We start from the raw sequence: 15,256 nt of genomic DNA, 5'->3' as shown, positions 1-15,256 counted from the left end.
TCGACCTTTAAAGCGGCACCCATCGGTTGACCGAACTAAACCCGAGCTACCCTTCTCGACTAGTTTGCCATACTCCCGACTCTTCTTCTTTCCCCTCTTCTCCATTATTTTCTTCTTCCCTACTGTATCCACTTCATTGGTTTCTTCATTATACACCCTTCCTATCCTCCTCTTTTTCCTCCTAAGGGATCTCTCCCGTCATGTCTTCGACAGCCCACTTCTCCGATGCCGAGGGCTTTCAACAACAGTCTGACAACTTCATGTCATGGTTGCAAGCCAGCCCAGGTGTGCAGCTCAACCCCAAGCTCAGACTAGCGGATCTTCGAGCAACCGGGGCTGGACGTGGTGTCGGTGAGTGTTCAAAAAATCTATTCCCATTCCACACAAAAGTGACTACGGGGTGTCCCTAAAAAGTGAGGGTCCCATAATTGTTTTGGCCAGTTTCTAATATATTGACTACGCTCTAGTGGCACAAAGCAACATCCCGGATGGCGAAGAACTATTCTCAATCCCACGCGCTATGGTCCTCACCGTGCAGAACTCGGAGCTGAGGACTTTGCTTGGAGAGAATCTGGAGGAGCAGATGGGTCCGTGGCTTTCCCTAATGTTGGTCATGATGTATGAATACTTGCAAGGAGAAAAGTCGAGATGGGCTCCGTATTTCCGAGTTTTGCCTTCCCACTTTGACACCCTGATGTTTTGGTCGCCTGCCGAGCTGCAGGAGCTGCAGGCTAGCAGTATTGTCGAGAAGATTGGTCGGTCAAACGCTGAGGAGTCGATTAAGGATTCTATCGCTCCTATTTTGGTAAAGAGGTCAGATCTATTCCCGCCTCCTCCTGGTCTCACATCTTGGGAGGGCGATGCTGGTAACGCTGCCCTCATTCAACTGGGTCATATCATGGGGTCCCTCATCATGGCCTATGCCTTTGACATCGAAAAGGCCGAGGACGACGAGGATGAGGGAGAAGCCAATGACGAGAGTTATATGACTGATGACGAAGAGGAGGAGCAGCTTCCCAAGGGTATGGTCCCGCTCGCGGATCTCCTCAACGCCGATGCGGACCGAAACAACGTGAGTTTAAACATAATATTTTTTTTCAATCCCAATTCTAACACATCCTTTTATAAGGCCCGCCTCTACCAAGAAGAAGGTGCCCTAGTCATGAAAGCAATCAAGCCAATTCAACAAGGCGAGGAAATTTTCAATGATTACGGAGAGATCCCCCGTGCAGATCTCCTCCGCCGATACGGCTATGTGACCGATAACTATGCTGTTTACGATGTACTTGAGCTGTCATTGGAAACCATCTGCCAGGCCGCAGGGCTTGCGAATGCAAGCATTGAGTCCCAGCCCCGGCTTGAGTTCCTCTCAAGCCTCGACATCCTCGAGGACGGATATGTAATCCCCAGACCCGTTAATGCCAACACGTCTTTGGGAGACATTTTGCCAGCTGAGTTAGTGGTTCTCCTGGCTACCCTGTCTCTCTCCCCTGAGGAGTTCCAGCAGCGCGTATCTAAGGACAGGGCTCCCAAGCCAGTTTTGGACGCAAACGCAACCGCTATCTTAATCAGGGCGCTGCAGAAGCGACAGGCGGAATACGCTACATCTCTTGCCTCAGACCTCCAATTTAGGGCTTCTCTTCCTCCGTTGTCTGAATCCGGTGACATTAATGAGGGGGCTCGTCGAGTGCGGATGGCCTTACAGGTCCGCATTGGCGAGAAGGAGGTCTTGCAGGCTGTCTTGGGCATGCTGCAGCCCGCTACTTCTGGTTCATTGAAACGTTCTGCCAATGGCGATGATGATGAATCACGACAGTTCAAGACTCAAAGGATGTGAAAGCCTGCTCCCTTTTTTTTCCATTTACTACGGCCGATATCAGTCTGCTCTACTGAAACCAACAGAACAAAAAAAAGTGCTTTTTGCGAGTGATTAAATTGTTTTAGATTTTCTGAATGTTTTTGAGCCTTTTTCTTTGCCCTCCCATTCGTCGCTTGCATCATAACTTCGGTTATCCATCATACAAAGGCTGCCCGACACCAGCCAACACCACCGAGATTCGGGAGAAAAGAAATAATATGTACACTAACAAATGCAGACGCGCTCAACCACGAGTGGCTAGCACCTGCGTCGAAACGAAATGTCGAGAAAGAGATGTGTGAGAAGAGGGTGGGCGGACAAGCGAAAAAAGAAGAGGAGGAATCGCGCATCAAACCAGCAACCTTCGCCGCCCGCGGAAATCATCGAAACATGAGTGAGTACTAAAACTACAAGTGTGGTAAAAAGGTGTGAAAAGACAAAGAGACGAAGAGATGAGGGGAAAACAGAGCCACGAAGAAAACGCCCGCCAAATGCTGTGAAAGAGGAAAAGAGGAAAATGGTCGGTCATGTCTCTGACACCGACACGCCACTTGATCCGAGATTCGCCGCCATAGCGCCTTGGTGCTGACCATTTTGGTCCAGCAATCGTCGCTGAGCCTGGGCTTGGGCTTGGGCTGCCTGTGCTTGCGCCTGCGCATGAGCCTGGGCAGCCACTGCAGCCTGTTCGCGCGCCTTGGCCATGGTGATAGCTCGGTGTTGCATGATTTGAATGCTGTACGCATCGGTATCATACTCGGGCTCCTCGTCGGAATCTTCTTGGTCGAACTTGAAGCGGTCGGCCTTGAATGGATCCATGTCGACTTTACGGGCTCCCATGTTTCGACGATCGATCATCAACCGGCCACCACGTCCAACTCGTCGACGGAAAGATGGCATTCGGTGTGGTTCGTCGTGCAGTTCCATCGTGTGCGATGCAAGCTTATCTCTGGAGAAGAGCGGGCTGGTGACGTCTAAGGAAGTATCCATCTCGCCAGATGATTCTGATGATGGAGGAGTTGGCAACTGTGCTGTGAACGCTGGTCGGAAAGCAGCCGCATCGAATGTTCTTTCTGGAGAAGGAGAGAGTGGTGCACGGGTGTGATCCACGTATCCCTCGTTCCACTTGATGTGCTTGGTGATGTTCTGCTTGATATCGCGCAGAATCTCGTTCTCTTTCTCGGCCTGGACATCCTCCAGGAGTTGCAAATCCTCTGCGCCTTGTCCAGCCTTGAGGGGCATGCGGAGTTGAGGAGCATTGGGACGTTGGGGTGGCATATCGAGCACTCTCTTTTTCGGCTGTGGCGAAATGGTCAGCATATGCACATACTGAGCGATGACAGTAGCCGTGCTTACCTTTTGGTTGATGAGATCCTCATCGTCGTCCTTGATGTTGAGCTTACGCTTCATCTCCTTAACCTCGCAACGCTGCTTGAAGAGCTGCCGCTCCACGGAGAGCATTTCCCTCCGAGCAATTTCACGCTGGCGCACCAGAGCAACGAGCTCGCGAGCATCTTCCAGCTCTTTGCGAAGACGTCTGAGCTTTTCGGCACTCTGCGCATCTCTACCACGAGTCTTGCGGATCTGGCGAACCTCGCGTCTACGGAAACAGACAAATGGATCACTGTCGTCGGTATCTTGGCCAGTTTCGAACTGCGGGTATCAAAGTTAGTGATGTCGCATAGCCGATGGCATGGGATAGTAACGTACCTTGAGCTGCGGTACAAGCGCATTATTCTGAACAGCCATCCGACGCGCCTTCCAGTGCTCATATATCTCCTTGGCAAACATCTTCATAGGATCTTCTAATGTGGCATCCATCATGTCTTGCATCTCCGCATAGGATAACACCGGGGGATTATCGATCGATGCGTATGGTTGCTTCAGCTGCGCCGTTTCCTCAAAGAAGTTCATGACCTCTTCAAAGATATCCTCTGTGCAACGGCCAGCAGATGGATCGCGCTTTTGGTTCATGATCTTAAGGAAGACATCATCCTCCTCTGTCATGTTGTACGGGCATCCGCAGCAATCCTCGACGGTCGAGGAGAACCGAATGTACGTCGCAGGTTGCGAGAAGATGGGGGGGTAGAGTTCGTCATATTGAAGATTACTGAGAATGGTCTCAGGAGTAGGGATGTGTGCCTCGTTTACTTTGCCTTGGGCAGTGGCATTAATCGCGCGTTGCAGGTGAATTTCCTAACACGATCCTAGGTCAGCGCGAGTCATTTTATATTGGGGTGAAAATCTCGTGTCATTTTGGCGATCATGTCACGTGGTTGGGATAGGGATGAGGCTAAAATTAGGACTCACCGACTCCTCGGCTTTTTCGACGCCGGTTTCGATCTGTTGTAGAGAGCTCTGTATGTCATCGTCGATGGCATCGATCTCAGACTCCCGGACAACGGGGATGGATGCCTTGGAGGTGAGCTTTTTAGGGCGCGTCCTCCCCAGGCCCCCGTACCGAGTCATAGCGTCGGGACGCGCAGTAGGGCAACGACCATGGGAGGGGACGGTGTAAAATGGGAATCAGAAGAAAGGTCTGTTCATGCGCTTTCTCGTAGACGTATTTTTGAGATGAAATTTGATGGAAGGGGGGAGCTATTGACGACTGAAGATGGGCTGATTCACGGCTAGCGGTTGGGTTGACGTTGTAATGTCAGCCGGCGGTGGCCTGTTTTGGCCGAGTGCACGGCCTCAGGGGCTCGCTTGCCTGTCCGGATCCGGTTAGTGCGGGGCTGGGCGATATCAGATTCCCCGGCCCTTGGCAATAACAACTCTTCTGCCTCCTCTTTTGCTATCTTGCTTGACCTGGCTGTTTGTATTTGCTGTTCCACTAGTCTTGCGACCGTTATTTTTTATGTGCCTTCATAACATAAATCGCCACTACACCTCATTTTCCTCTTCTACCACCCACCATGGACCAGTCGCCCTCCCCTAATGAGCCCAACGCTGCAGCCCTGCATGATGCACGGAGACGCCGCGGTTCCGTGGGTACCACCCAGCTCTTCGATAACATTGTGTCTACATCTAACTGTACGTTTTTCACGGTCGGATAGAGTATGAAGGTGATGGGTCGGGCTAATAACTGACTTCGCGACAATAGTCAACCGGGACGAAGTGGATCGCCTGCGCAAGCGCTTCATGAAGCTGGATAAGGTCGGTTGCGCTGCATAGACTCACGAGATGTTCTGGCATACTAAACAGTCTACAGAATGCCTCTGGCACTATTGACCGCGATGAGTTCCTCTCCCTGCCTCAAGTCTCGTCCAACCCGCTCGCCACGAGGTTCGTTGCTCCGGACACTCATACCCACACCCCCACCTATGATCTGCGATCTACATTATATACAACTAGTCTCTGACACATTTCTTTCATGATAGGATGATCGCCATCTTCGACGAAGACGGTGGCGGTGACGTCGACTTCCAGGAATTCGTGACCGGCCTGTCAGCATTCAGCTCCAAGGGCAACAAGCAAGAGAAACTTCGGTTCGCATTCAAGGTGTACGACATTGATCGTGACGGGTATATCTCCAACGGCGAGCTGTTCATCGTGCTGAAGATGATGGTCGGCAATAACCTCAAGGACGTGCAGCTGCAGCAGATCGTCGACAAGACGATCATGGAGGCTGATAAGGATCAAGATGGAAAGATCAGCTTCGAGGAGTTCACGGATATGGTGGAGAATACCGACGTGAGCCTCAGTATGACACTGAGTACGTTTTGATCCGATTTGTCTTCGTCTTATTGGAGGTCTTTGCGCTGACTATAGCCCAGATCAAATATGATTGCCCTTCTCACTGGTTGAGTGGCGACATATTCAGTGGATGTTTTCTTCGTTCTTGATGCTCGGCTTTTTCTTTCTTGGTCTCGACATGACATGACTCAATGATCAGCGACGTGTTTGTAGTTTATTTTCTCAGTCCCGATATGGGCAGGATATTATGGAATTGTCTTCTCAATGACCTTTTTCTTCTAGCTCTTCCATTGTCAGCTCAGACAACCAATGCCAATGGTGGTACATAATGGTACCCTGGGAAGTGAAAAGACAAAGTATATTAAAGTACAGTATCAACCACCCCAACCCATTCCATTATACGTCCTCAATTCGACCACTTTCCTCGCATACACCCCGGTCCCTACCTCATATCTCCACACTTCAATATTAACACCTAACACCAGTACCCAAAACAAAGCCTTGACGTTTCAGCCGCATGGGCAACCCCCGTTCCCATCTGGACTAACCCTGATTTTCCGCACCCGCAACAAATTAACCTCGGCAAACACCAGTTCCCCTCGAATCTTCCTTTCTGGACTGCAGTCTCGTGGACCGGATGACTCCCAACAAGTCGGGTACGGCAGCCACAATGACAATCCTTGTTTGTCCAGCACATTGCGGGTGTAGGTGGCGCATCTACATCTTGTTATTGCCTTAACCTCTCACAGCCCACGAACTCCCCATCCTGCTATGCTGTGTTGTTCTCCCGGTTCTCTTGACCCTGAGCTCCCGTCTCATCCCTGTCTGCATACAACTGGAGTCTGTGCATATAGCGACGCCGGTATTAAAAGAAAAGAAAGGCATGCAGCTTTGGTATATGTACATGTACAGCGGTGTTGTGTGCTGGCTTATGCAGATTTATATACATTCACTAATATATACATCTCTTGCCATGTACTCCATCACTCACCATCATCTATCCGCCACTCCTATCTACTATACACCCCGTCTCGGTGAGGTCTGTGCTCCTGGCTGGGCAACTGGACTGGATGAGCGTGGTGAGATGGTAATTTCGGAATTCCGAGGCACTAGATTCGCTGGGACTGCAGTCCGAGATAGAAGTCGTACAAGTCGAGGCATTGGTGGTTCGAGGGAATCTATATATTTCTCTTCTTTTAATGGACCCTTTTTCTCATTTACGAGGGCAGGGGAAGGAAGAAAGGGTGACGGGGAGGAATGGGAAGGGAGAGAGATTGGGGTCTCATGGTACTTTCGGTCTACTTACCATCTACATAGACATCGTATGTTGGTAGCAGTAGTCTGTTTGGGTAGAAGGAGTCTTACCTATGTATGTGTTTCAGCTGGGAGATCTGTTACCCTAAGATGCCCCTTGTCTGAGTTTTGGTCATGGGATTGATAGAGAAGGAGATTTCAGTCCAAGCTTTGTTTTGTCTAAGATTAGATATTAATGCATGTCTTGTCTGACATGTTTGGATCTGTAAACCTGAAACAGGGCGTGTCATCTAGGCAGGGCTAGAAGGATATATAGTTTCTCACAGTAAACAATAACAATGTATCATTGTTCCTTTTCGCCCTATGACAAATGCCTAAGCACATACCAGCTCCTCGTGTTTTGTACTACCGATCTATCCAACGTGCCGGGTTTCTAGTGGATATAACGAGAACAGTGATCTAGGAGTCCAAGTACACGCGAGTTTCCCGATCTGCCCAATGGTCTAATCTATAATTTCTTTTGAGAATTTGATTCAGATGTCGTACATCCGCATATTGCATTTCGGGGCTTGATCTGGAAGTTTGAAACGTTATTAAGTACCTTCACAGAATTCAAGTGTAGATCATTTCCGAGTGGATCGGATATACGGATCTTCGTACTAGTTTAACCAGGCTGTCGGATTATATTTTAGAAAAGAAACAATAGAAGGTAAATAGATTAATATAAATCAACAAATACCTTTGTCCAAGATAATTGCTTTTTTTTGAGACCTGAGCAATCAGAAGGGGGGAAAGGAAACTGACGTATGTAGGTGTCCGTTCACTATTTGAAATGATTTTTATATTTTGTATAGATAATCAGATGACTCTTAACTATATATTATATATTATTATATTATATTATATACTATACTATACTATACTATATTATATACTAATACGTATTACGCTATCATATCAGCCTCAAAGCCCCAAGTTACAGCCCGGCTAATCTCCCCGGAATGTACGAATGTACATATCCCCCTTTTTCATTTTGTTTACTTTTTTTTATTTACTGTAGTAATATCTGTAGTACTCCGTTGATTGCCTTTAAACTTTTTAAACATTTGCTTTTTTTTTCTTTCCTTTTGCCACACACTCTAATACGCAAGGGGATGTTTTCAATGTTGTCTCATGTTTACTCCTTCATTATCAGCCCCAGGCAACATGGACAGTGTTACACACTAGAGAAGAAGAGTAAAAAAAAAAAAGAAAAGAAATCCCACCTGACCTCGAGAGCTGAAAGAAAAAAATCCAATAAAACAAAAGTCCCAAAAAATCCCCAAAAAGAAAAATCCCCTAAAAATCCCTCGGGAAGCAAGAACCATTGCACCGGGTTCCCGATTATAGCGCTAAATGGAGTTTAGGTGTAGATCTTCGCCGATCATATGGCTTTAGGGCTTGAGATTTTATTTTATATTTGATATAATTTATGAAGCCCTAGTTTCTTCTTCCTTTATATCCATTTTTTATAAACTATTGTATACTGGATCTATCTATCTCTTTTTCAATTTAGCTCTTCAGATCCATCACTCTCTCTTATTAATATCTCTACCCTGCCTAATTATATTTAATTCTCTTTTCCCTCTTTTTCTTCAAGAATTATCTGTTTTTTTTTTTCTATTGTATAGTTTTATTTTCTCAATTACTTAAATCTGTGTCGCGGCTGCGTTAGAGGACAAGATTTGAATGTCTACTTGAACCGCAAGGATCACCTCTCATCCTTTCTTTCCCTCCTCTCTCTCTCTCCCCTTCCACCCCTCCCAAGGGGAAGACCTCCGTGGAAAAATTCCTAGAATCTAACAATTCAAGCTGGCATTCTACGCAAGTCCACCGTTGTCCCCCAAGCATTGGGCTGAGCTTGATCTGCACCGATCTTGGGATTGCCTCATGGATGGCAATCAACGTATGAAGCAGAATGAAAGGTCAATGTCTCGGTCTGGAAATGCTGCTCGCAGAGCACCTGGTCGTGCAACCGATCGTTTTGACCCGGCCATGCAACCACGTGGAGACCAAACGGGGATGTCGCAACCCCCGGAGCAACCCCCGATGTCCTACGACTACGGATACACAGGCAGCTCCTTTCACGGTGGTTCCCTGCAGTCGAATGACTTACAGAGCTATCAACCCCAGGAATTTGTACGGTCTCAGCGACCTCAAGCGCCCTCTATTCAACATCAACGACGACGTGCGCCTCAGGACCCGGCGGCATTCTCACCCTATGAGTCTAGCATGCTGTATGGGTTCGGTCAGCAGGGTCCAACCCAAGGACACTTTGAGGTTGTGCCACAGTACCAGACACGGCAGTCTGCAGCCATTGATGTTCTGTCGAACCAATTCGTTCCACAGTATTTTTCAGAGGAATCTGCAGGGTCTGGGCTTGCAGATCTCTCGCCTTTTCTAAATGCGCAACTCCAGCGTTATAACCAACCGGGTCCCATGCCACGCCCGACCACCACTCAATCTTTTCCTGCACCTGTCTCTGATTTCGCTGTCGGTTCAGGGTCCATGAACCGATTGGACCAGCCCCAAACAGAGTCACAGGAACAGTCGGATCAGCCCAGCCTGGAGGAGGCCATCGGACGATACCAACGCATCTTGCGTCGCACTTTTGATCAAACGCGAGCCGGAAGATTGGTAGAGGCTGGAGGATCGCTGCTCGAAATTTCCGAGTGGCTTGTGACCAATGCGCGGGATCTTGGTAAGATACGTCTTTTTTTTCGCCGTGATTTCAGTGTCTTTTTTTTTTTGCCCCGCCGGAGAAGACAGAGGAACAAATGTCCACGGTTTATTATGAGTGTCCTCAACTAGTAGCACAGAAGTCGCACTCCCGACTGGACCCTTCTTTTTCTTGTTCTTTTTGTCCCCTAATGTTTCTTCTGAGCATGCAGGCACGCGTCATGCAAGCATCATTTAATACCTTGATGAGTCTACAGTGAGAGGCTAATCTTTCTTTATGATACGCAGGCCTCCTCCATGATGACAGCATCCAGTACAACGACCGTCTAAAGTTATGGAGCGAATTCAATCTATGTTGGCTGGCCATCTGTCAAAAGCAAAAAGATTTGGTGATGGAAATGATTGCGACGAGTCAGCAACCTGTGCATACGAGTCTAATTCCACGAGATCGCATGGATGCTATGGGACGGGATCTAATTCAACTTTGCGATCAACTTGAACCGCACGGGTTGGTGGATTACCAAATGGGCGTATGGGAAGAAGAGATACTATCCGGTGAGTTTGCGCTATACTCCAATTACACTTATAGTACCTCCCACTCATACCAGATTCAGTCTTGGGTCAATGCCTTGATCTCATGGACAGTCGACCCGACCTTCACCACATCCCTGCCAGACCCGAAGCCACGGCAGTACCACGACCATGAATCATCTCCCAAGGAGGAAACAGAAGAGCAGAAAAACAGAAAACAGACGAAAACCGCAAAAAAAATCCAAATACTTTCGCATCAAATTGGGTCCACTCCCAAATACGAAAGACATGACCGATGACGATCGGAGACTATATACGGGGTACGCATTGAACCAATATCACCCAAGCGCTACCGCCACGGGAGGCTATTGCCTACTAGCGTCGCGCCAACCCCGATGTTGATGATTGACATCACGAAGAGGAAACCTGTCACCTCTAACTCTTTGGGCACCAATCAATCTGGCATTCGTGCTGAGAGTTCGACTCCTTCCGTGTTCGGTCATCGACCTTCCGTACCCCTCTTAGAGAGGGCGATCATTCGCTGGCTCTATCTTCGCCAGCGCCTGTTCCTTTCAAATTAATACTTATCGCCTATTTAACTCGGTTTAGCGAGTTGGCTTTGCGAATATATTGTCGCATTCTCGTTGTCCAACCACCGCCACCATCACAATCACAACATTTACCATACCCTAATGACGAATTTGACGAGTTGTACATAGTTTCATGGTCTGCTGTGGGTGGTTATTTATTGCTTCTGTTATTTTTTTCCCTATCATCTCTATTTGTATTGAATCGATCCGAACTGGCTTTGCATTGGGGGGTGGGCAAAACGGCAAACAGCAAACAGCATCTGGCGCAAAAATGGAACGGGACCTTTGTGTTCCCGTTTTGGAAATGGGCTTGGGCTTGGTTTTGGGGTCGTTTCATTTTATTTCTCTTTGATCTTGCGAGTGGTCTATGCTGCTTGTCGCTTGGATATGCAATAGCAAAGGCTCATACCCTTTTGAATCGCTATTTCTCGCTAGCACGCCGTTCCAAGGATTGGGTGGATCTGAGCCGGAGTCGATCTACTTGATATTAAATAACAAACTATTTCTACTGTTACGCTTCGCATATTGAGATTGCAGTGAACTACGTTATATGTAAAATCGGCAGTGCTTTTTCAAACTGTAGAAGAGCTCGATCGCTCAATATTTGCCCTAATTGATGCATAATAGTTAACACGTTCACAGGTGCTATTACCACACCTGCGCTGTCAAACTTGGGTCAGATAAAATTTCCCGACAACTCAAGATAGTGTCTGACCTTATTTGTCCATTTTGGCATCTTTCCTGTGACCTTTTCACCAAGCGATGAAGCCCCAAGACCAAAAGCTACGAAGATATCACTACTCACAATCCATACCCATTATCATATTTCAGTGAAATGTTAGAATCGTAGGCCCCGGAAAGGATGTAGACACGCTGATATAATCATTCAATTCAACTCAGTCTAGGAATTGATGGCCCATATGCATTGAGAGTACAGGATATAAAACAAGTCGCGAACTCAGGGTACCGTGGATGGTGGAATAATACAATATTGAAACAAAAAAAGAGACAGAAAATGCTCGAGTGATCTCGCTGGCCACTTTAACGCTTGACCCAGGTAGGCATCTTGCGGGCCTTGACGTGGCCAGGCTTCTTTCTCTCGACGCGACGGGCGTCGACTGTGATGGCACCGGCTGTAAAAAAAGATGAAGTTAGCAACTGCGGCAGGAATGAAAGGAGATATAAAACCGGAATCAAGAACATACCCTTCCGCAGAACCGGCTTCAACCCAGGCTCATGCAATAGCAAAGCCCGGCCAAGAGCCAATGTAATCGCCTCAGCCTGGCCAGTAACACCACCACCCCGCACTGTAATCCAAGCGTTATACTTATCCAAGCGCTGCGTACACCTCAATGCCCAAAGTGCACTCTCACGATCGTGAACTCGCTTAAATACTTCCACCAAACTCTTGCCATTAACCAGCACCTCACCCTCGCCCTCAACAAGCTGCACAACAGCCGATGACTCCTTCCTCTTTCCCTTCCCGCGAGCGCGACCGTTCTCATCAACCGTCCGGGGAATAATCTCCACCGCATACGGGTTACCAGGACGCAAGAATGCAGCGAGAGTATCGCGCACCTCGGCCGGCACCATATCGGGCTGGATGCGGTTCAACCGCTGCAGGATCTTGACGAGGGACTTGTATTTCTTCATGGGCACGGGCTCGCCGACATAATCACGGAATTGGGCGAGCTTGAACCACGCCATGCGTGGTGCCTCACTGGTAGGCACTGTAGGGAGTGCGGCATGCTTAGCTTGCAGAGCTTCGAGCTTCAGGACGTGGTCAATGAACCGCGGGCTGCCGGAGAAGTAGGAAGGGGATGAGGGGATGATGCGGGCGGGCTGTTGAATGAAGGTGCCGAAGTCAATTTCTGGGGCTGCGGCAGAGCCGGATTGGGATTCCGTTGCGTAGTTGCGCGTGCGGAGGGTGTTGAGGGTTGTTCGGGAGAGTTGAGTTGAGGGTTTTGTGAGGGTTGAGGTTAGGCGGAGGGATTGCATCGCCTGTGCGAGGCTGGTGGGTTTATGCCACGCCATTGCTGGTGGAATTGGCGGGGAATTCGGGGCTAGAACTCGGATCTGAGGTCCTAGATGGACGCCGTTGATGGTCTCCGAGTGTCATGTTTTTTGTCGGATCATGTGATTCGGCAAGATCAGTTTCTCCGAACACCGAAATCGTCCCGCCAGCACAAAATTCTTGCGCGCCCCTCTCCTTTCTCTTCTTTCTTTTTTTCTCTTCATCTTCCACACTTCACATTCAAGATGGCATTCGGAAAGCTTTACGGTCTTCCTGTATGTTTCTTTCTATCTCTGTTGCATTGATTCTCTTTCTAACATTATCTCCAGGATAACGGTCGCACCATCTCCGTCCTGGTCGCTGCTAAGCACAACGACCTGGACTTGGAGCTGGTTAACACCCAGGCTAACTCTTCCGCTGAATTCAACTCCAGCGCTGAGTACCTTAAGGTTAACCCCACTGGCAAGATCCCCGCCTTCGAGGGTGCCAATGGCTTCACTCTCTCCGAGGTCATTGCCATCGCTGTCTATGGTACGTGAAGATTTTTTTTCGCCTTTCGCTACATTCCTATTACACCAGTCGGTCCATTGGTACGCCTCCATTTTTATGATGAGATACCATTTAGTTATCCCTGTCAGAACTGTAACTGTTGAGATAAAACAACTCTGAAAATATTTTGGCTACCCCGCTCTGCGGAAAATTTGGACTCGACTTACCCCCCTTTTTTTGGAATGGATGTTATGCCATTGGCACATCGTCGTTCCATTGTTGGATTCAATTGAGTTTCAAAGCAACTTGACTAACATGTCCTGTTCATAGTCACCTCCCAGAACGAGAAGACTACCCTCCTTGGCAAGACCAAGCAGGACTACGCTTCCATCCTCCGCTGGATGTCCTTCGTCAACACCGAGGTCCTCCCCAAGTTCGGTGGCTGGTACCGTCCTTTGATGGGTCTCGATGCCTACAACAAGAAGACTTGTGATGAGGCCGCCAAGACTGCCCTCAAGGTCATCTCTACCCTCGAGACTCACCTCACTGCCAACACCTACCTTGTTGGTGAGCGTATCACCCTGGCTGATATCTTCGCTGCCTCCCTCCTTACCCGTGCTTTCGCCACCGTCCTTGACAAGACCTGGCGCGAGGCCAACCCCGCCACCACCCGGTGGTACAACACCATTATCAACCAGGACGCCTTCAAGGCTGTTGTCCCCAGCCCCCAGTTCGCTGAGGAGGTGATTAAGTACGTCGCCCCCAAGAAGGAGCCCAAGCCCAAGGCTGCTGCTCCCGCTGCCGCTGCCGCTGCTCCCGCTGAGCCCGCTGAGGCCCCCAAGGCCAAGCACCCCCTTGAGGCTCTTGGCAAGCCCACTCTCATCCTTGATGACTGGAAGCGCAAGTTCTCCAACGAGGATATCCGCACCGTTGCCATGCCCTGGTTCTGGGAGCACTTCAAGGCCGATGAGTACTCTCTCTGGAAGGTCAACTACAAGTACAACAACGAGCTCAAGCTCACCTTCATGGCCAACAACTTGATTGGTGGCTTCCAGACCCGTCTTGAGGCTTCCCGCAAGTACCTCTTCGGTGCCCAGTCTGTCTACGGCGAGAACTACAACTGTGTCGTCTACGGTGCCTACATGACCCGCGGCCAGGAGTGGGAGCCCGCTTTCACTGTCGGCCCCGACTACGAGGGTTACGAGTTCACCAAGCTCGACCCCTCCAACGAGGCTGACCGCAAGCTCGTCGAGGATATGTGGGCCCAGGACGTCCCTGTCACCGTCAACGGTGAGGTCAAGGAGTGGACCGACGGCCACGTCTTCAAATAAGCGTGTTCGCCCCGAACCATACTCCCCATCTCCTATAAAATTCCATCCCCCAATACCCCAATGGACGTGCTGTGCTTGAAGACATCCTACGCCTCACGTCCATTCTCTTCTTTCCTCTACCTGAAATTCTTTGGGATTATCCAAATATCTTGACCTACGGTCTTATGTGTTGATGTTGAATCACGGTTATGAATACGTTGCGACGTGGAATGATGATCGACTGAGTCGGTTTGGGTTTTGCTACGACAATCCCTGCCGGCCAGGCCGCTGCTAGTTTAGTTCTAGCAATGAAAGAACAGAGACAGTTCTCTGATTTTTTTAGTGCATATCTATTTTCTTGTGTACTTGTACATTGTTGCGTAATATGTAGTTGTAAGCGGTTCTAGCCTATGCACCTTACTTCGAGATGTGTCCTTTTACCACACTATCGGTACCCGTTGTCATCCTTCATGTTCCTGTTATAAGTGGTTCGCATATACTGTTTGCCTACCTATTGGAGCAGATACAAATACCGACATGCTGCTTATCCTCTAACCATCCTTCATCCTCTTCTCATGGTTACATCATCCTTCTCGTTCGTTAATGAAGCTGCCTTGAAGCAACATATATATCCACCAACATTTCTCTAGACATTTCACCCTTATCATCCATCATCGCTATTCCCCACCCCCTTTCACATCTGCGTTCTACCTTTAATACAAGTCCTCCCACAGTCGATCTCCACTTCCATCGGAGATACATATAGGGACCTTGTAGATAGGTACTAGGTGTCCTTGGT

General features: G+C 48.8%; 6 protein-coding genes across 6 annotated transcripts; 4 read left to right on the top strand and 2 right to left on the bottom strand.

Annotated features, from left to right (window-relative positions):
• Positions 1-200: 200 nt before the first annotated feature.
• PGRI_068270 (ribosomal lysine N-methyltransferase) lies at positions 201-2,263 on the top strand (the record flags this gene model as incomplete). The annotated part of the gene is made up of 4 exons (XM_040794541.1): positions 201-351; positions 468-1,072; positions 1,130-1,769; positions 2,097-2,263. 4 exons carry the CDS (start codon positions 201-203, stop codon positions 2,261-2,263), a joined length of 1,563 nt encoding a protein of 520 aa, XP_040648872.1.
• A 120-nt stretch (positions 2,264-2,383) lies between these two features.
• Positions 2,384-4,324, bottom strand: PGRI_068260 (uncharacterized protein; the record flags this gene model as incomplete). The annotated part of the gene is made up of 4 exons (XM_040794540.1): positions 2,384-3,154; positions 3,212-3,508; positions 3,566-4,051; positions 4,166-4,324. The coding sequence occupies 4 exons, from the start codon at positions 4,322-4,324 to the stop codon at positions 2,384-2,386; spliced, it is 1,713 nt and encodes a 570-aa protein (XP_040648871.1).
• Positions 4,325-4,770: 446 nt separating this feature from the next.
• Positions 4,771-5,581, top strand: cnaB (calcineurin regulatory subunit B; the record flags this gene model as incomplete). Its single annotated transcript, XM_040794539.1, has 4 exons — positions 4,771-4,888; positions 4,959-5,011; positions 5,067-5,140; positions 5,236-5,581. 4 exons carry the CDS (start codon positions 4,771-4,773, stop codon positions 5,579-5,581), a joined length of 591 nt encoding a protein of 196 aa, XP_040648870.1.
• Positions 5,582-8,734: 3,153 nt separating this feature from the next.
• On the top strand, positions 8,735-10,353 carry PGRI_068240 (uncharacterized protein; the record flags this gene model as incomplete). Its single annotated transcript, XM_040794538.1, has 2 exons — positions 8,735-9,545; positions 9,812-10,353. The coding sequence occupies 2 exons, from the start codon at positions 8,735-8,737 to the stop codon at positions 10,351-10,353; spliced, it is 1,353 nt and encodes a 450-aa protein (XP_040648869.1).
• Positions 10,354-11,685: 1,332 nt separating this feature from the next.
• Positions 11,686-12,678, bottom strand: PGRI_068230 (mitochondrial 37S ribosomal protein uS9m; the record flags this gene model as incomplete). Its single annotated transcript, XM_040794537.1, has 3 exons — positions 11,686-11,777; positions 11,850-11,951; positions 12,018-12,678. 3 exons carry the CDS (start codon positions 12,676-12,678, stop codon positions 11,686-11,688), a joined length of 855 nt encoding a protein of 284 aa, XP_040648868.1.
• A 225-nt stretch (positions 12,679-12,903) lies between these two features.
• On the top strand, positions 12,904-14,478 carry PGRI_068220 (putative translation elongation factor eEF-1 subunit gamma; the record flags this gene model as incomplete). The annotated part of the gene is made up of 3 exons (XM_040794536.1): positions 12,904-12,933; positions 12,988-13,189; positions 13,478-14,478. The coding sequence occupies 3 exons, from the start codon at positions 12,904-12,906 to the stop codon at positions 14,476-14,478; spliced, it is 1,233 nt and encodes a 410-aa protein (XP_040648867.1).
• Between the last annotated feature and the right edge of the window lie 778 nt (positions 14,479-15,256).

Source organism: Penicillium griseofulvum (genome assembly GCF_001561935.1).
Source record: "Penicillium griseofulvum strain PG3 chromosome Unknown contig_92, whole genome shotgun sequence".
Taxonomy (NCBI): domain Eukaryota; kingdom Fungi; phylum Ascomycota; class Eurotiomycetes; order Eurotiales; family Aspergillaceae; genus Penicillium; species Penicillium griseofulvum.
This window is presented reverse-complemented; position numbering and strand designations above follow the sequence as displayed.